Raw genomic sequence first — 24,322 nt, 5'->3', positions numbered from 1 at the left:
GGTCTAACTTCAATTATTGTGCACTTAAAATTCCAATCACATTTTAATGGCCAAATATACACTGGCGGCCAAAAGTTTGGAATAATGTACAGATTTTGCTCTCGTGGAAGTAAATTGGAACTTTTATTCACCAAAGTGGCATTCAACTGAGCACAATGTATAGTCAGGACATTAATGATGTGAAAATGTACTATTACAATTTGAAACCCTAACCCTGAACTTCTTAAACTACTTCAAAGATTTCTCATCAAAAAATCTTCCCGTGAAAATATAACCGTGTACATGTAAATTGACCAAAACTAAAGTTGACCAAAAAGAGAGACATATTTGAAGTATTTAGAAATATTTGTATATTTGATGAATGATGACATAAGTTGTTAAAGCCTTAAAAGTAAATTTATATATCCCTATTTTATTATTTGATTTATAAGTTAAATATTTAAACATGCGTTCTTAAGGTGTACTGTATGAAGCACACATACACCTTAAGAAATATGACAATATATATGACAATTAATTGTCACAGCCCTAAAACTATTATAAAGCAATTATTTGTTTGACAATTAATCTTCAGCCAAATTTCATAATCATGACAGCCCTACTTAAAATGTATTAACTGATGTGTACGAGATGAAAAGAAAGTGTTGCCCCAAACCCTATTCCATGCCAGCCCAATATCCAATTACAGCTCTCTCGCTCTCTCTGTCTCTCTCTCTCTCCACAAACTTAGATGCCTGAAATACAGAGCATATCTGTGAACAAGAGAGTAAATGTCATTTTAATATAATGATGTTTGGATTGCAGGAAGCGGAGAGTAACCGAAATTGCCGCAGGCTGCAGTTGAAGGATATTATTCCTGTGGAGACGCAGAGACTCACAAAGTATCCTCTTCTGCTGGAGAACATCGCCAAATACACAGGTTCTGCAGCCACTTTATTAAACGCTGATATTACGTTTAAATTATTTTGTTTTTTGTTACCGGTTAATTGTCATTTAAAGAATCGTTTAGGCAATTGATTGTCTTTTTTTAGTTTTTTGTAACCTTAAGACACATACACCTTAAGAAGAGTAAATAATATTATAGAGAATTACACTCACTTATAACTTTATTAGGAACACTATGGTCCTAATAAAGTGCCCGACATGATGTTCTACTGTTGTAGCCCATCCGCCTCGAGGTTCGATGTGTTGTGCATTCTGAGATGCTATTCTGCTCACTACAATTGTATAGAGTGTTTATCTGAGTTACTGTAGCCTTTCTGTCAGCTCAAACCAGTCAGTCTCTGTTGACCTCTCTTATAAAAATGGCGTTTCTGTCCACAGAACTTCCGCTCACTGGATATTTTTTGTTTTTGGCACCATTCGGAGTAAATTCTAGAGACTGTTGTGCATGAAAATCCCAGGAGATCAGCAGTTACAGAAATACTCAAACCAACCCGTCTGGCACCAACAATCATGCCACGCTCCAAATCACTGAGATCACACTAGTCCCCCATTCTGAGGGTTGATGTGAACATTAACTGAAGCTCCTGACCCGTATCTACATGATTTTATGCATTTCACTGCTGCCACATGATTGTCTGATTAGATAACTGCATGAATAAGTATTGTACAGGTGTTGCATATAGCCCCTAAGAGCAAGACATAATAATAGAGTAGCTGGCAGAGCAATGTCGATTTATCTTTATGCACATTGTGACGTCGCAAACTGTCAGTCTTCAGCTCGTATAATAATTACAAAATGATTGTTGCATTGGTCCTTCCACGTTGGCCCTTCTTATGCTAGTTAATTGAGCTTTTTTATTGTTACATTTAGCAGCAATTCACTGTCAGCAAATTAAATGCACCAAAATTATTGAAATTGTCTTATTTGGCTTAAATAATAATTGGATCAAATTAGAGTTGCGCTAGAAAAAAATCTTTATCCGTCATTCTGCGGGACTGAGTTGTAACATTTCTGTCCTGGTCTATTTTTATCTGTCATACTGGTTTTCATTTCATTTTTTTTACTAGGGCAACATTCATGGCCATAGAATAATGGTATATACATGACAGTGAATATAAAATAGATTTTTGACTCCCTCAGCAAGTCTGGTGAAACCAGTGAGTTCTAGGGTGAAAGTTCTACCTGTCAATCAACCGCTGCACTCAAACAAGTTTTTTAAACTTTGCTGGTTAAACCGCATACATGCATACACAAGTTCATGGAACTTTTTTACAGTGTACGTGATATCAACATAAAGTGATACAGATGAGAAGCACACACATTTCTGAAGCTCAGTTACAGGTACTCCACTAAAATTACTGACATGTCTGCTCTAACATAACGTGTGTGCACTTAGATTAATTGCAAGTATTGTCAGAAAGTTTTTTTTGCTTTCTTTTTGTTCTTATACTTTTTTGTGCTATATTACAATGCATTTACACACTGACTTAATGATTGATAAATGCAGTCAAGAAATCAGAGACCATCTTGAAATCCGGACACAATTGGTCAAAAGAGACTCATATTACCTGCTACAGTATGGCAGTGGCACCTGTCCATTTGTGATCGGTTGGCCCGAAACGCATCTTTAATACCATGCAATAAATGGCGCACACACGGCGAGAGATAGAGGGAAATCAAAACTGATGCACTAGTTAAAATGGTTTTCTTGTTTCTATTTTATCTGTCACAATGACAAACAGCATTTGGAATTATCCATCGGTGTTTCAAAAATTGGTAAACGATGGAGAATTAACAGTTAACAACCCCTGGATCAAATAACGATCGGGCGATTGTGTAATAACTGCGACAGGTTTAATTACACACTCATGTATATGTTGTTATTGAAATGTGTGACTGATGGTCATGTGTTGTGACTGCAGAGAACCCAGAGGAGAGAAATAAAGTGAAACAGGCTGGTGAGTGCTGCAGAAAGATTCTCACTCACGTCAACCAGGAGGTGAAAGAAGCTGAGAACAAACAGGTCAGTAAATAAAAGTGATTTAGTGAAAAGTGGCCTCGGGTCAGATTGAAAGATCAGTGATGAAACTAAAGCATCCTGGGCTGATCACTGTTCTCCGCTGCCCTCAGAGGTTAGAGGACTACCAGAGACGACTGGACCTGTCCTCACTGAAGCAGAGCGAGAATCCCATGATCGCTGAGTTTAAGGTCAGACCTTGCATTTCTGTGATTAAAGATTACATATAAGACACGAAAAGGCCTGTTCACACTAACAACAACAAAAAACAAAGCGACCTGGTCATTCTGTTCTTTAATGCCAATCTGACCATACAAATCTGACATGCTTAATGTAAAGTATAATCTAATAACACAAATTTCACAGTGATAATGATCATGTCATATGGGCAGTGAGTTGTTTTGGCAGATGAAGAAAAAAAACTACCCATTCTGTTTTCATCCTGAATGTATCTGAATTTCATCCCTGTCCAAAGAAATGCACAATGTACATGACTGTTTCAATTCAAAGTCTTGTTTACAGTGAATGTTTACTCTTGGTCTTAACCATTATCTGTCGGTGAGCTATTGTTATCAATAAATGTTTTTTCTACCCTCCCTCTAGAACTTGGACTTGACTAAGAGGAAAATGGTGCATGAAGGACCCCTATCCTGGAAAGTCAACAAAGACAAAACCATTGGTGGGTATGCCTAGTCTCAGAATTCACAATAGACCAAACCTAATTTAAAAATTCATGGAAAACAGGAAATTAAAGAGTTTGTTGTACTATGGCCATTAATGGAGGCTACGCTGCAAAAACGGGGTCATTCGTCATCGCATTGACATGTGCACATTAACCTATGACTGCCCACATTTACATATTAGCGCCTCTTCACTATTCAGCTACTTGATCGGGCCATTAGTTCTCATTACACATATTAAAGGGATAGTTCACCCAAAAATTTTAATTCTCTCATCATTTACTCACCATCATGCCATCCTAGATGTGTCTAACTTTCTTTCTTCTGCTGAACAAAAATTAAGAATTTTTAGAAGAATATTTCAGCTCTGTAGGTCCATACAATGTAAGTGAATGGTAACCAGAACGTTGATGGTCCAAAAAGCACATAAAGGCAGCATAAAAGTAATCTATAAGACTTCAGTAGTTAAATCCATGTCTTCTGAAGCGATATGATAGGTGTGGGTGAGAAACAGCTAAATATTTAAGTAGATTAAACCACTGGAGTCGTGTGGATTACTTTAATGCTGCCTTTATGCACATTTAGGAGCTTCAAAATAATTGTACCCATTTACTTGCATTGTATGGACCTACAGAGCTGAAATATTATTCTAAAAATCATAATTTGTGTTCTGCAGAAGACAGAAAATCATACACATCTAGGATGGCATGAAGGAGAGAAAATTATGAGAGAATTTTTGGGTGAACCACTCCTAAACAAAATGATCACAATTATTCAGGCCATATAATGCTAAAAAAGTTTATAAATTGGCACCTTTAATTTAATAATAATATTAAATTACTAATGTGTGTGTGTGTGTGTGTGTGTGTGTGTTCAGAGCTGTATACACTGCTGCTGGAGGATATCTTGGTGCTACTTCAGCGGCAAGATGAGAAGTTGATCTTAAAATGCCACAGTAAGAATCTGGCAGGAACTGCTGAGACCAAACACATCTTTAGCCCCATCATCAAACTCAGCACAGTGATGGTGCGCTCGGTCGCCACTGGTAAGCAGCACTGCCTTCAGAAAACACTCAAACAGCTGTGTGTAAAGATGATGTGACTCAGTGGCTAGCACATTTAAGAGTGTAGTTGGACTAAATGTATTGTGTGAATGTGTTACAGACAACAGGTCATTCTTTGTGATCTCTATGTCTGATAACGGAGCCCAGATCTACGAGCTAATGGCTCAGACTGTATCTGAGCAGAGGACGTAAGTGCTGCACTTTAAAGCCATGATTCCCTTTTAGCTGTCATTTACGTTAAGATTTGATGTTTTGGACTTCTGCATATTATCTTAAGGGATTGTAAAGAGTTTAGGTCTGCTGTTACAGGCATAAAAAGCCTCTAAAAACCTAATACATTTTTGAATTTTGATTGATTTTCTCATCACTAGGTGGCAGTGTCTTATAACACAAAGAGCAGACTGCATGCAGACCAAACTACAAAACATCATTCCATTACCTCAGACTGAGTGAGTTTAAGTACCCTCCATCATTCATGAGAGAACTTTAAAGCCATCTATTTTACTAACGGGATAATTTCTGACATGTTTTCACAGTGGGGAACGTGAAGAGGTTGAGTTGATGAACTCTGGTGTTCAGAAACTTAAAGACTCTGAGCCCATTTCCTTAGGGAGCATTCAAACTCCAGGTGAATGATTTCTTTAAATAATTCTGTCCACTTGGATAGAAAAAAAATCATCTGATTGACAATCACAGTTTTGTTTTTATTAAGGCTGTCAATAGATTAAAATTAATAGAATGAATTACATGATGTGCCGATGAATTAATCAAATTAATTTGGTCATAAATGTAATGTACATTCTAAAATATTATAATTCAAACAATTTAAATGCATTAAATGATTGTGGCAGATGAATAAAACATTGATGAAACAAATAAAATGCTTTAGAAGGCAATATATTGTTTATTTCCATATTATTAATGTAAGACTTTTATTGGCCTACAGTTCACAGCCATCTTTTTTGTATTGGACCCTTTTCACAGACTGTGATAACACGTTTCCGCCTTATGTAGCACCGTAAAAACACACTTTTTTTGTAATTTTGTAATTATTATAATTACAATTTTATAATTATTATAATTAGTATACCGCACCTACCACAGATGCAATGAGGTTTCTAATACAGCTGCTTGGGGAATGACAGTAACTTTTCTGACTGTCATAATCCATCACTCTATATTTTTTTCTTGATTTGGAAAGTTGTGGAAACTTACTATTGGCTTTTTCTTTTTAAGTTGTAGCTAATGTGTATGCAAAAATTATATTTGCCGTGGTCTCCCATTCACTCTGCAATTGTTTACTTCCGCATTCCAAAACCCGGAAGTGTGAAAGGGGTCCTTTGAATTCGCGTCAATGTCCACATACATCAGATGGATGGTTTTTCGCATCTCTCTTTGGTTGTGTCACATAAAATACAGTGTTTTTAGGTTACTGTATCGTAGAACGTAGAAAATCATGTCTCGAGATCCATGCATTCGGGATCGCACTCCGTCCAGCTGTGTTTGAACACAAGAACGCGTTCTCATCTTTTGCTAGTTTCAAGCTAGTCTGCATAGCCATAACTTTGACTAAACCTTTAACTAATGAGAGCACTGTGGGCGGTCTGTGCCGTCTGAGGCTGTATATATATATATATATATATATATTATTATTTTTTTTTTAATAAAAAAATAAATAAAAGGATCAAACCAGTTCATAAATGAATAGGTCTGACTGGTTAAAAAAAATTATCTGAATGATTCATTAGGATTGATTTAAATTAAAAAATAATAATAAAAAACAAAAAATAATATATATATATATATATAATCCAAAACAAACCAAAAAGCAATATATAATAATATCATTATTTTATATTTTTATTGTTATTCATTCGAACAAGTTCACAAATGGGTCTTCATTCATTAGCTTTGTGTGAAGAATTTAATCAAATTTAAATTATTCATTGACAATCTTTAGGTCAATATATATATATATATATATATATATATATATATAGGCAGTATAAATCACCTTTTACTCTCATTGTATGGAAAACTCAAACATTTTTGCTATTACAATATAACATCCACAATATCTCCTTTGGTGTTAAGTGAAAAAGGAAGTCATCGAGTTTGAATATGAGAGTGAGTAAATAATGACATCATTTTTTAAAAGAATAAAGATAAATCTGAAATAAATGGCACCACAATGATAGACTGGCAAGTAATGAAGTGGCTGCTAATTTAACTAATGGCACATCAGTCTCCATGTACAGTCGCACAGTCAATACCAAAGAATTTGTCGACAGTGTGTGTGTAGACTTCTGTTTATCCGAAGTAATATATATTATTTATTTCACAAGCATAATTCAAAACATTCTCTAGTTTACTTGCTTACTAAGTGCCTCTAACAAAATGTATTAAACCTGCCAAACTTTGTGCAAATAGAGTGATTTCTGTAGTTGTTCAGAATATTTTTTGTTGTATATTTCCTTTGTATAGAAAAAGATGACACAGAGGTCATGCAAACCCCGCCAATTAGCACCAATCCCTTTGAGACCAAATCAGATGAGGAAGAGGAGGAAGAAGAAATCTCACAACAGGATCAGGGTGAAGATGATGAAGCATTCGTAGTGGCTGATCTGACTGAGAGACTGACATTCCTGAAGCAGCGTTCGAGACTGGGCATCGCCATAGATGAGGACGAGGCCGAAGCCTTTGAGCTCCAGCCACTCAGAGCGGATGAATCTCTCAGAACATGTGAGTGCAAAACACCACCATGGAATCATGACACACAGTACTGTGCAAAAGTCTTTGGCACATACGATGTTTCACAAAAATATTTGTCTTAAGACGGTTATTTTATATCTTCTGATTTAGTGTCAATAGGAAATATCCCTTTTAAATTCCCCAAAAATCTTTTTGCTAGTAGAATAGAAGTAGAACAATTTAGTTTTTTATGTTTACTGAAGATGTACTGAAATACATACTGAAGTACATTCTAACCCTTCAGATCCATTTATTTCTCACCCTTTCATGTTTGATTAGTGGCAGCACTGAGACAGCTCCTGATCAACCACATGTCCTGTCAGGAGGACACAGATAGAGGCACTGAAAGAGCAGAGCAGCAGCAGCAGCATGTGCAGAGGACAGACTCTCAGCAGGGGACAAAGGACAACGCTGTAAATGCATCATCAGTTGAGAACGGCTCCGACAGGACAGACAGAGGCGAGAACAGATTAGAGAACGCACAGGAACTGCCCTCTGGAGACACCGGCTTCTTTGAGACGCCTGAGGATTGTGGTGTGTGGTTGTCCTCTTGTGACAACCTCTTCATAATAACTTAATTCACATTGAAAATATAGTTTTTAGTTGTATTAACAGTATTTTAGGAAAAGTATGGTAAATAGAGACACTAGCTGATTTAACCCCTTCAACTCTGCAGACCACGGGCCGGTCCAGAAGGGGGCGCTATGTCACAAAAAAAGTTTACGCTTAAAAATTTGAAGTCTCTGAATACATAAGTCAGGCATATGACATATCGTTTGAAAGCTCAGAATCTGAACTTTTTATAGTTATCCATAACTTCTGCATTTATACAAAATAAGGCCTCAAAACATTTGTGTTGCAAAAAACAGGTTATGTGGTAGAAATATGAATATAAAAAACTTTCAAATTGGACATAAATAGATTAATACCACAGTTCATAAGATTTTCAAAAGAATCATAAAGTGAAATATAATTTATTTAAGTCATGAAATACAAATGTCTATTTTATGCACCGATCACTGCTGCTGTAAGCCCCAAATAGCTTAAAACATAATATCTGGTTTACCTTAGGGATTTTTCAAAAAGATTAGCCATTTTTTACTTGTCTATAAAAATAATCCATTGTTATATCTTAAATGTCCAGAACAAAATGTGCGGTCCAGCAGGAAAAGCATGCTAAAAATGTTATTAACAATATACTGTATGCTATTGACTATTGATAGCATGTTGTATATCATCACAATGGAGAGGATCTCCGCTTTCTAATGACACCTAGATTGAGCTTCTAGTCCACTCAGAGGCCAAGATATTTGATGAAACAACATTGGTGCATAAACTGACAGTTAGAGCATGACACTGAGCAAGACACTTGTAAGTTTATTCAAAATTCTGATAACGTAAGAAACCTGTTAATACATGACACTTTTTCCCTCTGGTTTTGATGTCGAAATATAAATGGGTATGAGCACAACACATGTTTTTAAGCTGGTAATAACGCAGATAAAGTTTACATACAACGTGAAATGTAGGAAGAGGCAAAAAAAATTACGTGTGCTGACTGGTTTTTGCTCAAGCTGCTAAATAATATTGGATTATGTATATATATTGTAAAAACAGAGGTCAGGTTCCTCATGTTTTTGGAGGTTTTTTTCACCACTAAATAACACTGAATTAAGTTTTTTCCTTCCTATGGTCACTTTAGCTTGATCACTGGGGGCTTTAAGACATTAAGTCATGACTTTCTATAAAGCTGCTTTGAAACTGTTTATTGTGAAAAGTGATATACAAATTTAAATTACTTGAGTGCTGACAAACATTTTTCTCAAGAAAAACATGAAAATTGTGAGTTCATATCAGTTTTTCCTCATTACAATCAAACAGAAAAAATGCAGTTCTATTGTTCAATTTACTTTATTATGGAGCTGTTATACTTGGAGCTTTATTTAGTACTATGGAGCTTTGTTATTGTGCATCTTTAACTGTTGACGTAACAATATGCCATATCATCTAACTATTTCATTCTCCGCCTCAGCAGGCAGTTTTATGGTGCTGGAGGTGTACGGAGGCTCTGGTGAGAGCAGCACAGATGATGATGTACATGGCAGCAGTGGGGAGCCAGTGGCCGGTGGAGACTCAGGCATTGACTTGAAGAAGCTGCTCTCTTCCTCGTCCCAGAGCAGTGGAGGACCAAACCTCAACAGACAAATTATGACTCACATACGTTTACTACAGGCCAGCCTGCTGCACCTGAAGGTAACAAAAACCGAGCTAGCTACAATATACAATTTTGAGGTCGACAAATATTAGATTTTATAAAATGGTGAAAAAGACACTGATAGTTTTTAAAATTGATTTGATTGAATGTTAAAAAATTGTCTTAGTCTTTCTTTACTATGACTGGCACAGACATTAAGACTATAAGGTTACTTATCGTGTAACCAAAATAGCAATAATAACCATAAAAAATGATGATGTTCATAACATGGGACTTTTAACTTTAAAAGAGCCAGAAACACACCAGGGACTCCGTTTGAGATGACGGAGACTTGGCTCCATTACAATGATCTATATTTAAGTTTTTACCAAATTAAGGTTTTTATAGCCTATAGATTCAGATTAAGGGTTTTTAAAATAGATTTTTCATCAGGTGAGAGTTTATGTGGAGTAAAGTTTATTATTATTGACAAGATATGAAGTTGGAGATGCGATGTATGTCTTGATGGGGTACATTTCCATGTAGTCGAATTTTTCTTTGCATGCCCTCGCTTCAATTCAGAACACTTGATTATCTAATCAAAATAGCAAAATATATCATTTTGATACAGCAAATCAGTCAGTGATTTGTTTTTGTTTTATCTCTAGAGGCTACTGTTATATTGTCGAATCAAGCTGTTTTAACTGTAGAATCCTTCAGCGCTGGACAAAGAGGAACATGGAGGAATAAAAAAATATAAAAAACTATTTGCATAGATTGTGCCGTTAACCAAAAGTTCCAAAAAGCCACTATCAGCAACGATTAATTGGTAAAACCCATATTGGTCTGCCACTAATATAAATCCAGCCTGATCTCATGAAATTTATGCAACAATGTCAGCATTTTTGCAAACCAAAATGATGTGCTTCAGAAACATTTGGCAGCAGTTTCCAAGATAAATGTCCAGCGGGGGGCACCAAAATCGAGTGAAAGGATGATGTAATCACATAACTTTTTAAGGGGAACATTAGATGGATGTTTTAATGAGTAAAATGGACGTCCCCAACCTAAAACTTTAAACTAAACATAACCAGTAGTGTAAAAAAATGAAGGTGAACAGTCCAGGGAGAGATGGACCTAGTTGAAATGTGTAGACGGCAGCAGCCAAACCCTCCATCGACTGGCTATCACAGAAGGTGGGCCAGTGTGCAGAGAGAGACCTGTATGACGGTAAATGGCGTCCCAGTGTTCATCGGAGAGATGCGTCGTTTTTGGGACAAGCCATTTTCTCACAGAGTGCCTGTTGAAGGTTTCTCTGGGCTAGATGTGCATAGGATGGATGATGGATGTTTGTCAAGTTTGCCTGAGAGAGAGAATACAGACTTCCTGGACGCCCCAGTGGAGCCATAAGCCCTTTTCGGGGCTACATTTTCTATGATGCGGCAGAAGTGCAATTCGAGGAAGTTCAGCAATGTGTGAAAATAAACAAAAAGCTCCCAAATAATGTCCAATTTAGAGCTGCAATCCCCAGCTCCGCCGCTAGATGGGGCCACAGCACCATCGGTGAGCGAGAGCTACAGCAGGCCCCTCTCTGCTCACGCAGAAATTTGGCACGCACGCACAGACCACCCCCGGGTTTTATCTACAATAGAATGGGGTTATCGCCTTTACACCGCTGTAAAGCAACCTCTCTTCAACAAGGAGTTAATGGCAACAGCAGAGGGGGAGTCCGCTCAAATTTTGGAGGAAGAAATAGCCAATTTGCTGAGCAAAAGAGCTATAAGGGTGGTGGTGGTGGTGGCGGTGAAGGACAGCCATCAGGGTTTTTACTTAAGGTATTTCATCATCCCCAAGAGAGGGTCACATTCTGGATTTGCGGAACCTCATCAGACACCTCAGACGGTACAAGTTCAAAATGCTCATGCTCAAAACGTTCTCTAAATTTGTTCGTCCTAGAGACTATGTGTGTGGGATGCTCTAGTGCATCCATGGCCATTCGCACCACTTTAATTGTTTCCCCCACTGAGTTTAATCATTCCAAATCTTGAGTAAGAGAATATGGTCACTCAGTCATACTGATCGCCCTGTACTGGCCGGGGAAACTGTGGCTGGCAGAAATATTACAACTCTTGTACAGCCAGCCTTTGCCCCTCCTGCTGCACAGGGGCATGCTGTCGCAAGCACTGGGTGAAATGTTTCACCCAGACCGAGTAGCTCTTTGAGCTTGGCCCTCTTTGATGTTTTTTCTCAGCCTCCTTTTTAGCCAGTTGAAAGTATGGATTTGAAGCTCCTTTCGCTCAAGACAGCTTTGTTATTGTCTCTGACGACCACAAAGCGAGTTAGTGAACTCCATGCTTTGTCAGTACATCACTCTTGTATGGTCTTTGCATTGCATTTGTCGAGAGTGTCTCTTAAAACGAATCTAGCTTTTGTGCCTAAGGTGAATGACTCCTCGATCAGTTGCAAGCCGCTGGACTAGCTGGCTTTTCACCTGCCGCCATTTTCCTCGTCGGAGGATGAACGGCTTTATTGTCTGTGTCCAGTTTGTACGTGGACAAAACGAAGGACGAACTGTTTTATTGTCTGTGTCCAGTTTGGACTCTACCTTTGTACATGGACAGAACGAAGGACGAACGACTTTATTGTCTGTGTCCAGTTTGGACTCTACCTTTGTACATGGACAGAACGAAGGACGAACGACTTTATTGTCTGTGTCCAGTTTGTACTCTACGTTTGTACGTGGAGAGAACGAAGGCATTGAGGAAGAGTAATCAGTTTTTGTTTCTTGGGCTGATTCTTGTTAAAGGCAGACCCATATCACAACAGCGCCTGGCAAATTGAGTAGTGGAAGCTATTATATTAAGTGAGTATAGTTGGGGTTGTGACCTCCGGAGTGCTTGAGCTCATTCTACTGGAGACATGGCTACCTCATGGGCGCTGTTTAAAGCTGCATTCACACTGCCAGCGACACAACGACCTCATCTCATTAATTTTCAATGAGAGCTGGCGACATGAGCGACTGCGATTGTTTGCGACCAGATGTGGACCAGAAATTTGAGAAATGTTTTACTTTATGCAAATGATGAGCGACTTTTGGGCACAACAGCCAATACGAGAGAAGATGGTATAGCTCACGTGATCCTTCTCTCTCTCAGCTCCTGCAGTGATGGAAAGATGGAGGAAAGGTTACTCTCCATACACACCACACTTAACCGCCAGCCAATATGCAGCAACAAAGTAGCTGGCAGTGTGAACGCAGCTTAAGTGTATTTCAGTACAGGGCATTTGTGCGGCTGCAAATTGGGCGTCGCCTCACTTTTGTCCGATTTTACAGACTGGATGGTACAGAGCCGTCATTGGCTCATTCAGTCCTTGGTGTAGGTAGACAAACTGCCGACGTGTAAAAATATACATGCACAAATCAACAACAAGGAAGTATAGCAATGTGTACTCAATCCCCCCATCCATTCTTTGCAAGTTGATTAGGTGGGTGTACATTGGACACTAAAAGTTGGTTGATGGTCTACTTCGGACAGTATATCTGCAATATGGGATTGGTTATATCCCATAGTGAGATATCGAATGAATGTTAGGAGACATTTAGGTTACTTGTGTAACCCTGGTTCTCTGATAACAGGAGTGAGGTATCTTGGCACACTTCCCTCCTTGCAGTTGCACCGAGAAGAGATATGCGGTGAATGAAGAAGAGACCTATGGCGGTGTCTTGTATAGGGAGTTGGGGCTCCCTTATCACTGCTGTTAATGGTCTGTCATCTGACAGACGTGGTGTCATTCTTTCCAGTGTCGGATACGCCTGAGGCAAATTCCCATAGTGAGATACCTCACCCGTGTTATCAGAGAACTGGGGTTACATGAGTAACAAAGTTTGAAATATGTAGTTATAGTAACGTTCATTCTATGAGACTAGGTTGTACAAATCACATTTTAAGGTGCAAATGCCCTTATCAGTGAAAAAAAAAATTGGCCTTGAATCTTAGAAAATAGATTCAGTACCTTCAAACTTGCAGCTCTCTTGCACCAAATTGAAGTAATGCTATATGCTTTTCAGGATATAGAAATCAAGTATAACCAACAACACCAAAGGCTATCAGAGGAAACGGCTACTGACACAGAGGAAAACAAAGGTAGGTTTAGTGTATTTTAATGTTACACAAACTATTTAGGTTCATTAGATATGCTTTCTTAGGCAAGCTTTACAAATATTATTTCTCATACTTTGGGCTAAGGGTTTGAACAAACCCCTCCTGAGTATTACATTTCAGCACAGCTTTTCCTGTTCTGCTTATTCTGCAGACATCAATGCCTCAAATATTGTGGCTTGTTTAGGAGTTATGATTATCACCTGGCAGATGATAAAATGACAACAAAACAACAAATATTAACTTACGTTGAAGGAGGGACCCAAGCCATATCTAGAGACAAGAATATAAAATATTGTGGGGGGTGGGCTCTTTCAGCTTAGACAGTAAAAAACAAAATAACAATCCAGAGCATCTAGCAACCACCCAGAACATTGTGGTGCCAAATTTTAAATAGGCAAGCACCACTCACATTTGAGAAAATATAACCATCTTTCTCTCTCTCTTTTAGATAAACGTTAGTGAAGTGGGGCTCTCTCTCTCTCTCATCTGTTAATTGAGACCGGAGGAGACACACAGACACTGAAAGTGCTGTTCCACAGCCCTGCTCCAGCAAAGTCCTCATACAACGCTAATGCTGTACACCAGCCATGCACAAAGACAGAGATTGAATGGACAGGAGATCTGGAGTTTCTATTTGCACACTCGCAACACAGGATGGCCCAAATCAGCAGAGAAAATCATGGTACTCCAACAGTGATTGCCATTTAAGGAAACGTCATCGCCTCTCACACAACCATATGCATCATTCCTTCAGAAAGCCTCCTTTTAGCCCAAACTAGAATTTTCTTGAAGGTTATAAGGAAGGAAAGCCTCAAGATGATAGAGCTTAAACCTCTACTTCTCCATGATTTCCCTCAATATTAGCCAATGAAAATACAGCATGTATTGTGTCACGTGGTATCTTTTACAGATCTTTGACCTAACCTTGTCTCAAGTGAATTCAAAGCCATCCACGCTTCATAAAGATGGCAGAGTAGTTCGATTTTTACACAAACTGAGTGCCAAACAAAACAAAAAACTATTTGCATGCGGTATGTGCGAGGTAAAGGTTTAGATACCATTAACTACCAATTGTGTCGAAAATCTTAATCATGAGCTTTCTTAAAATCAGACATCTCTTAGGGGAGAATCAAGAGGATTGGCTGATGCTTTTGCCATGATGCTGAGTAAAATGCTGTCTGGCATTGAAGGCATGTAAAATCCAAACTCTGCATAATGCTAGTATTGTGACATCATAATGAGTCTGAGGATTGTTGTGCTCCTCATTCTTCCTCTTTATATAAACCACATTCTATTAAATGAAGCTACTGAAAGAGTTTTCTCTGGCTTATGGCTTTGAGAAAACTGGACCTTTCATAATGTCATCTGGTTGGGCTCCGCCTGACCCGTCTTATGGATTTCCTTGGTTTTGAGAATGAAGTTAAATGGAAGCTTCAATGCAGGAACTTGATAGACTCTTGAGGGTCTATTTGAAATGTAATGTATTGTACAATTATGACCAACACTGCATCTCTTACAGAGACCCGATTTTGTTTTGTCTTTTGCTTTCTAAAGCATTCAGTCATGTATTATTTTAACAGAAACTACTAAAAAAAGAAAAATAAAGAGACTGCAAGGTATTCTTTAATATTAATGTAATCTGAATTTTTATTATCTGTCTAGACGTTTGAGCTATTTTATTATATTATTATGGAGCATTATTAATATGGTCTTGGCTTTCTGTTGAGAACATGAATAGCTCTAAATAGATGAGATTTTATTAAATTTTGACTGATGTATTGTTCAAGGTGGAAAGATATTGCACATTGTGTCTTCATTTTATCACATTTATCTTTGAGCTGGGAGGATAACTTGTTTTGGATTTATGACCAAAAAAGAAAATACACAACTCCATCTGTAGCAAATTTATTCAATAAACTGGAAACACAAACGTTGTATTTCATTTCTTGTCCAAATCGATACTTTGTGAACACTAAGATGAGCTTAAATTGAAATATTACAACGTTCAAATCTTTAGAGCTAAATGAATGTATGCTAATGACTTTATATAGTAATTCTCAATATGAGATAAGCAATATACACCAACACTTTCCCTGCCACAACTGAAGTCCTTTGTTGTTAAATTAAGATGCTATGCTTGGCTGTAGTCAGGATAACATTTGTCATTCAAGGACTGCAGGAGTAAACAAAATTAACATTTCATAAATCTCCATTACTGAGGCCTTTTTGTTTCTTGGCTCCTTTCTTATCTCCCCACTTTCTCTTGCCCCTGGTTTTGGCCTCCTCTTCTCTGAACTGATGCCTGTGGGATAAAAAAAAAAGTCAGAAACAAAGAAATTTGGCAATTGCATTTATTTATTTTTTTGCAGTAGTTTGGAGGAAAAGCTTACCTAGACTGCCAGCGCCTGCCACTATTCCACACACGTCCAAATGATGGCAGCCAGTTGGTATCAGTGTGCGAGCGGTGGTCAAAGTTTGCCCCCACGCGGTTGGGAGGAAGCTTCCTGAGTTTCTCTCGTTCCTCTGTGGAAGAAAAAGAAAAACAGCAGCTTTATATGCACAACTGAAATACAAATCAATGGCCAGAAAACTCAAATTGCCATCAAGTTCATGCCAATACATTGCATGTACATAATATCATACTACAAAGATGTGCAATATACAACAGAGCACCAAAAAGTTGACATTTCTATTTTTAACAAGATACATTAAACATGCAACATAATGAGATCATGTGACAGTAGCCAACTTCCATATATTTGTATGCAAATTTTGGGATATTGCATTAAAATTTAATATTAAAACAAGAATTGATTAAATACATCCCTAGATGTGCCTAAACAAGTCATGTGACTAAATGATGGGTTCACCCATTTCTATTTCTGCTTTGTGCAAATTGGCACGGAAATGCTGCTGCATTTGCAAATTTTGTTTTCATGATTTTTCTCAATTTGGATGGAAACCTATCAATGTAGAATGCTCCGTTTGAACAGTGTTGCATAAATCATACTGTTTCACATACCGTTTAGTAATCTAGTATTGACCCCCTCGTACACATGCGTGGACAATGTATTTGGGCTTCGCTATACACAACGCATAATTTAATTTCATTTAAACCGACTGATCTCAGTTCAAGAGACTGATGTCAGTTAAGAGTTAAACTTTTTACGTACACGGTCATGTGACAAAACAACATGGTGCCGATGACAGCTTGTCTTTGAGAGTTTCTAGGTTAATCCGATATGACATTTTTTAAATTTGAGGGATTTTTCGCGAATCACAACGCTGCTAAACACAATGTACACTTGTGTACTTTAGCGCATTGTTTCCTTAGAAATCCTGTATATTAACTGCATTATCACATCGAGGATCAATGGTTTCTTTCAAAAGCTGAAAAATGTCTTTATATGAAGTTAGGATGAAAATAAGGTGCATTTCGAACTGTTCTTAGACCAGTGCAGATAGACAGCATCCTGGAGGATAAGTCATTCACTAAATAGGGAGCTTTCCAATGCAAATTAGTGCATTTACTCCTAAAATCAAACCCAAGGTTCAGTTTCAGGCTGCAGATGATGTTTGGAACACTCAACGTGTTTGGCAGACATGTGACAATGGTGATCAGTACATAGATTCAGAATTTATAATGTATACATTTATTTTAACATGGTTGGCAGTGATTGGATGCTGATGGCCGTTACTTTGAATCTGAATTAATTTGGATGTAATGTCTGTAACATCTGAAAAACATTAATAACCAACACTCCTAGAAACAAAATAAATAATTTGACATTTCATTTTTTGACTTTCTATAGCTTGGTATCATTTAAAATTTCACAACTTAGTCCTGCTCTCCACATATGTGGACAAACATTTTTAGTAAAACTATTTGCTCCAAAAAAACAAAACAAAATTGTTTTGTTTGCATGTTGTTGTAGTTGCTACCAATTCCAAATCAAAAAGGGAAATGGAAAATGCACAAAGCAGTCACACTCGGGTCTCAGGAGGATAACAATTTTTTTCTGAAAGTGTTCTACACAGTCAAAAAAGCCAAACATACAAACAGCATCACAATTAGAGAAGTACATACTGTGTTTGAGAAACTCCTGAAGTGAGGGACCCATTTCCTGCTGGACACTGCTTGAACCCTCATCTGGCTCCTCCAGAAGCCATGGCGGCACAGCTCCTATAATACATACAACACAATCACGTCCTTCTGGTCAGCATCTTCTCAAAGAATAAAACAAAAACCATACAAAATCAGTTTTACTCACCAGAATGGACATTGCCACTCCTGGAAGAATCCTACAAATAAGGGAAGCAAATGGCCAAATCAAGGTCATGTCTGATCCAATTCATTCATCCAATCAGTAATTACTGCCTTCACATAGTGACAAGAGATTACCTGGTAACCAATTAAAGTTAATCCCAGTCCTGCCTCATTCCATTGACTGTGTGATGGCAGATTGTCATGGCTTGGCTCTGGCCGTGCCTCCATTTCATAAGTGCCCCTGTGGGAACTTATTTTTAAACATAATCATACTTTAGAGAGTCAAATCATAAAAATGATTTAGATCCAAAACAGACTGACATTCAAGTACGATGAAACTAACTGCTTAAGACAGTATGTTTATAATAAATCAACAACTGATTCCACTTTTAACATCGCTACACATCACAGGAAGCCATAACTGCACACTACGGCCAGAAAACTTCTTTACGCAAGTTTGCATACAAGGGGTGGTACAAGGATGTGAACTTTGGTGGGCATTTTTATTTTTAGGATAGGCAACTGGTTGCCCTTCGCCGGTCCCCCTAGTTTGCGTTTTACCGTCGGTCTGGAGTTGAGGGGGAGGGCATCAGAAGTTTCTGGGAGAGGGGCCACAAGCCCCCCCTTAATCACGGCCATGATACACATGAAGATGCGAGCACATGGCCAATGAGCGGTCCGGTTCAAAATACAAAACGTATGTTTGTGTTACTGTGGCAGTAACAAACCTCAACACTCAAGGGGGCGCTGGAGTTACCGTCAATAGTCAGTGCCATTAAACTGGGTGTTTTATCATTCTGGCAATTTGCTGTAAATGCATTTCCTCACTCAGTATTCTCTTCAAAATTTTGCTCTGCCATGACATTTGATTTGATGTAGAAAACACTGCAGAAGTGGACAGTTACCTCTAATGTCCACTATAGTGCCCCTTGTGACAACTGTGAGAATGCAACATGTACTTGTGTTGTGTTATGCATTGTGGTCTGACAAATTCTGGATTGCAACAATGCACGAAATTGGGTTTGCATGGCTAGAACAGTCTTCATCACATACTTGAGTATATTTCGGCCTTGGAAGTTAAGAATGTGTTTTGATTAATTAAGTAGTTTTTATTCCTAAACTAATTGATATAGCAATAAAAACAGGAATCATATCAGATGGTTATTTTTATTGCCCTCAAATTAATCGGGTTCACAAATGTATCCAGAGTCCAAAATTAACCCCCACCAAGTACCAAATGTGGGTAAATTTTCTATTTGGCCGGTGAATTTCACAGTGTTACCCGCCACTGTGGCGGTTGCCTTTTCCTTTCAATCAACGTGTGTCTGTGTCAGCTAAAGGAAAACGTTCCAGTTTTGTCCTTAATGGGGCTCTGATGTAATTTATTTTAATTATCCACCCCCACATACACAAATTCTCTGGTAAAAAAAAAGAAGAAAAAAAGCATTCTTTTACCAGAAATAAGTGATTTTCATGACTTTCGGTTCTGTTAATAGTTCTTGAACGTCACCAGAAGCTTCTGGCGAAGTGGACAGAAAACCGGACTAAAATACTCGGACAGTGTTTTTCAGTGCTGCAACACCCCTACTGAATCTACAGCATGACACAAAGTGCAAGCAGTGTGGTCTGATTCCCAAACAAATGAATCGTTCGAGCTGGTACTTTTGAATCTACAGCATGAGAAATAATGAACGATCAGTGTAATCCGATTCAACAAATGACTGTCTTAAACCGGTTCTTTTGAATATTCAGCATGAGAAATAATGCACGATCCCTATAGTCCGATTCCCAAACAAATGACTCTGTTGAGCAAGTTCTTTCGAATCTAAAGCGTGAGACAAAGCACGAGAAATGATGAGCAATCAATGTAGTCCGATTCCCCAACAAATGACTCTTGAGCCAGTTCTTTGAATTTACAGCATGAGAAATGATGCACAATCTGTGCAGCCTGATTCCCAAACAAATTACTTGTTTTAACCCAGTAATTTTTTATTTTACAGCACGTGAAATAATGTGTGATCAGTGTAATCCGATTCTCATACAAATGACTCTTGAGCCGGTTCTTTTGAATTTACATCACGATAAATAATGCATGACTCGAGCGGTTGTTAGAGGTTATTTTTAGAGAATCAACAGCACTATCAGTGTTGTCTTATTCCCAAAGGAATGATTGAGTCGGCTCTTTTTAGTGAATAAAAAAGACATCAGTTGGAGCTGACTGAAATAAATCAAGAACTGTTAAGGGGCGGTCACACTACACTTTGCACACCATTCAAACGCATCTGAACGTAGCGGAACGAGTGGAAGAACGAGTGGAAACGCAAAATCATCGCGAAGAAATGTCATGCTGCACTGCGTACCAAAGTTCAAGCTTTGTGAACTCTGAATTTGCAAAAGAGCACACATACCAATAGGAGATGAAAACGTCACACGCTGACCTCTTGGCTCAATTCAAATGATACATATTTCAAAGCTGTGAGATTTATTGGTGCAGGAAAGTGAGTAGACAAAATATTTTAATATAATATTATTTGTTTATGGGATTTTCTTTTTTTTTTTTTTTTACACCAGAAGTCCTCCCACATGACATCATATCCTGGCCTGTTGCACAATAAAAATGTGCGTGCTCAAACCCTAGAGTGACCGCCCCTTTACTGTAATTACGGCTCATGAGATTTAATTACTTAATGATTGTTCATATGCAAACATGTAGTTTAAAATATACATTGAGTTTTGTTGTATTAAGTATATAATCTGGAAAAAATAAAATGTATATGTATAAATACAATTATTTTAAAAGTGAACTGCCTTTTTAACATGCATACAGTATAGTTGATTTGTCTCATGTCTATCAAATCCACACAAAAAAAAGCCTGCAAGAAATCTAACTGGCTGGTAAATTTCTAGGCTGAAAAGTTCATTTCAGACCCTGTTGGTATCAGAGCATAAAGAGTTTGAGTACTAGTAAATGACAGTACTGATATCAGTGCATCCCAAATAAAGACAAAACATGTAGTTATTTTACCTGGCAGTATGTTCATTGTTGTGCTGGCCCAGTTCAGCAGGCTGTAGCAGTTCTGGATCAGGCTAAGTTTGATTCAGGAAAAGTCAACAGTAATGGCCAAAGTCTTTTTAACATAATTTTCCCAAAAAGAGAAATACTTGGACAAATACAGTCTGTTTTCAAAAGATGACTCAGAACCTTCAAAGTTTATAACATCACAAACATTTTCCAATTATCATTTTCATCAAGCAAACCAAACGGATGAGTACTGAGATATGGATACACTTGGAGCATCGCAGGAAAACAAACCTCTGATAATGCCTGCAGGACCTCCAGTCTGTGCTGCTCCTGAGATCGGATCACTGCAGCTCGCTGAGGATAAACAAAACAGAATTGTCCGACATGGTTAAACATGTTTAATATTCTGGACTCAAACTACTTTTCAGTACTACAAGAAATTACACTTTTACCTCTTTAATAAACACATCCTCTTTTTCCTCAAACTGTTCAAGAGCCTTGGCAACCTCAGACTTGAATCTACAAAAAACACATGCATTCTTCATTTATTTATCGGCGTCAGTACCACGTTATAGTGATTTTATTTTGTGCTCTGCACAAATATGTGCCAGTCTACCTCTCAGTTTCCTCTTCTGTTGTGATGAACTTGTCTCTCAGTTTAGGATCTGCTTTATTGTCCCACCAAAACTTGTGTGTGTTTTTCCGGTGCTCTGGCCTGAAATAAGAAGAGCTCAGTAAGTTCAGTCTAAAAACTGCATGTCTGTTTATTTCCTCATGTGTGGTCTGATCTTACGTGCTCATATGTTCCAGCAGTCCTCCATGCAGCACAGTGATGTTACTGTCAGACACGTGTTTCTGCACCTCCAGCCCGCAACAATAACACCAAAATTTAACATCATGATCGGGACTGTATTTCTCCACCTGAGGATTTTTGATGGTCCGCCGTGCTTCTTTGACCTGCAATAACACTTGGGAATATTATTTTAAGCACGTTTGTACCCATTGGTCCACAAACTTAAATGATGACTATTGTAAACGGCATGGTTTGGATAACATGCATCCTATCGAATACATACAGATATATTATTATTATTCTTGGAGATTTTAACAAGGCAAATCTCACACGTCAACTGCCCAAATACAGACAGCACTACATGTCCCACCAGAGACAGGAATATACTGGATAATTGCGACACAACAATAAAGGATGCATATCGCCCTATCCCTAGAGCAGCTTTGGGACTCTCTATACACTGTGCGTTTCATCTTTTTTTATTTATTTTTTTATTAATGAATAGAATTAGAGATATAGAAAGGTATTGCATATTTAAGAAAAGAAGAGGCAGTGTACTAACTAATGAAAGTCTTTGTCCTCAACTATTTAAAAATCTGTACTACTGGTCAGACCGGGCCAGCAGAAAAAAAATCCTTACGGTTCATGCAGTGCAGTTTGTCCAATAGGGATGTTATTAACAATTGTATTGATTCCAAACATAAAACAAACACAACATAAAAAAAACAGAATAAATTATCCCCACCACAAACATGTACTACTGTGGTCACAAACAACTAGATATAAAAAAATCATTTAAAAAAAAATAAATAAAAAAAGCGCTACATATTCAAACATCAATAAAACAAATACCCAACTAAACTACAAATCCCTCTCCACAGCCCCTCCTCAAGAAACCTCCAAAAAAACAAATAACCCCTCCATTTCCTGACAAACAAATCCCATTTCCCCAGCCTTCTTAAAAAAAAAAACCATCTAAAACGCCACCACCTCGCCCATCTCCCCGCACCACTCCCTAAATGAGGGTGCCCCAGCCGACTTCCATCCCAGGAGGATGATTTTTCTACCAGTCATGACTCCGGCTAGGACCCAACTTTTTAAATATCTGTCCACAATATTAACATCAGTCCATCACCCAGGAAACACTGAGGCTAAATGAAAATTCAGTGTCTGATACCTCACACAAACTTCTGAACCACCAACCAAAATTCTTGGATCTTTACACATCCCTAAAAAACATGTGTTGTGTCCTGTCTTCTGATTGGCACTGCCAGCACTAATCTGGATGAACTCACAGATACTATGATCATGTCTGTGAGGACATGTGCATTCCTACTAGGACTTATTTAACACAACAATGACAAACCATGACTTACAGCAAAACTCAGGCAGATTCTTTAGGCCAAAGAGGATGCTTACAGAAGTGGGGATAAAATCTTGTACAATCAGGCCAAAAACTGTCTGAAAAAGGAGATTAGAGTGGCTAAAATAAGATATTCTGAAAAAACAGTTTGAAGCTAACAACCCTGCATCAGTGTGGAGAGGCCTGAAAGACATTACCAACTACAGGACACCATCCCCCAACACTGTAGGGAACCAACAATTGGCCGATGACCTAAATGTGTTTTAGTGTAGATTTCTCATACCCCACACCTGCTCCGACCTAAATTCCCAGCTGCTGCAAACACCCCACCATCATCCCCGTCCCAATGAACCCCCCCAAAAAAAATAAATATTTAAAAACAAACAAAAAAAAAAAAAACACAAGAATTAATGACTATAGGGCTGCTCGATTATGTCGAACATCATAAACACGATTATTTTGGTCAATATTGAGATCATGATTATTTAACACGATTGCTCATGGACTTCGGAAACAACATGCATTTATTGAACCTTTTTAAAAACTTTTATTTTTAACGGTGGATTTCCTTGAACTTGAAATGTAAACTGCACTGGATAGGGGAAGAGGCTATTGTCATATGATCATTTTTCAATGTCACGTATAAAGAAAAGACTCCATCGCCATAATTTATTGCAGGAAGATCTACCATGTACAATAAAGGCTATAAATTATCACAACACCAAAACTTCAGTAGTCGATTGTCAATACCAGCTTCACTTTTCTGTGGCTGTTTCTGCTGCTATCACGTTACCACACTTACCTTCTCCGTGAATTTGACGATGACGACTTTAAGCTTGCTCTTGTGGCTTTTCCCATAGATGTGTCCTTTTCCTGAAAAATCAGTTTTTCTGCAGACAGAACAGTAAAATGCACCCATTTGTCTGCTTTGGTCGTGAGTATTCAGAGACTGCAAAAGGCTTTCCGCATGTGATATTTTTGTAAATAGTGACGTTGTGTGGCGGTGAAAGACAGCACGTGTGCAACACTGACCGCTTGTGGTTGGGATGAAAAGTGAACAAAT

The 24,322-nt window shown here is 38.0% G+C and overlaps 2 protein-coding genes across 9 annotated transcripts in view; one reads left to right on the top strand and one right to left on the bottom strand.

Moving 5' to 3' along the window:
* The window catches only part of arhgef12b (Rho guanine nucleotide exchange factor (GEF) 12b), a 98,794-nt gene extending 84,385 nt beyond the window's left edge, over positions 1–14,409 (top strand). For 6 of the 8 annotated variants that reach the window (XM_052097672.1, XM_052097665.1, XM_052097647.1 and 3 more), the window contains 13 exons: positions 805–919; positions 2,869–2,969; positions 3,077–3,154; positions 3,567–3,642; positions 4,521–4,688; positions 4,807–4,894; positions 5,078–5,155; positions 5,243–5,334; positions 7,191–7,448; positions 7,737–7,991; positions 9,490–9,710; positions 13,721–13,796; positions 14,263–14,409. In XM_052097672.1, coding sequence (XP_051953632.1) covers positions 805–919; positions 2,869–2,969; positions 3,077–3,154; positions 3,567–3,642; positions 4,521–4,688; positions 4,807–4,894; positions 5,078–5,155; positions 5,243–5,334; positions 7,191–7,448; positions 7,737–7,991; positions 9,490–9,710; positions 13,721–13,796; positions 14,263–14,273 — 1,617 coding nt within the window. In that variant the 3' untranslated portion in view covers positions 14,274–14,409. The remainder of the gene's footprint in view (positions 1–804; positions 920–2,868; positions 2,970–3,076; positions 3,155–3,566; positions 3,643–4,520; positions 4,689–4,806; positions 4,895–5,077; positions 5,156–5,242; positions 5,335–7,190; positions 7,449–7,736; positions 7,992–9,489; positions 9,711–13,720; positions 13,797–14,262) is intronic. The other 2 variants (XM_052097681.1, XM_052097657.1) reach the window with 2 other exon arrangements.
* A 1,558-nt stretch (positions 14,410–15,967) lies between these two features.
* cenatac (centrosomal AT-AC splicing factor) lies at positions 15,968–24,272 on the bottom strand. Its single transcript, XM_052097708.1, has 11 exons — positions 24,062–24,272; positions 21,897–22,060; positions 21,720–21,818; positions 21,556–21,622; positions 21,395–21,457; positions 21,107–21,168; positions 18,217–18,331; positions 18,086–18,116; positions 17,902–17,997; positions 16,205–16,337; positions 15,968–16,116 (listed from the first exon to the last, which is right to left on the bottom strand). The coding sequence occupies exons 1-11, from the start codon at positions 24,176–24,178 to the stop codon at positions 16,014–16,016; spliced, it is 1,050 nt and encodes a 349-aa protein (XP_051953668.1). The 5' UTR covers positions 24,179–24,272; the 3' UTR covers positions 15,968–16,013.
* Between the last annotated feature and the right edge of the window lie 50 nt (positions 24,273–24,322).

Source organism: Xyrauchen texanus, chromosome 3, assembly GCF_025860055.1.
Source record: "Xyrauchen texanus isolate HMW12.3.18 chromosome 3, RBS_HiC_50CHRs, whole genome shotgun sequence".
Lineage (NCBI taxonomy): Eukaryota > Metazoa > Chordata > Actinopteri > Cypriniformes > Catostomidae > Xyrauchen > Xyrauchen texanus.
The sequence above is the reverse complement of the archived record's forward strand: the minus strand, read 5'-3'. Positions and strand labels throughout refer to the sequence as shown.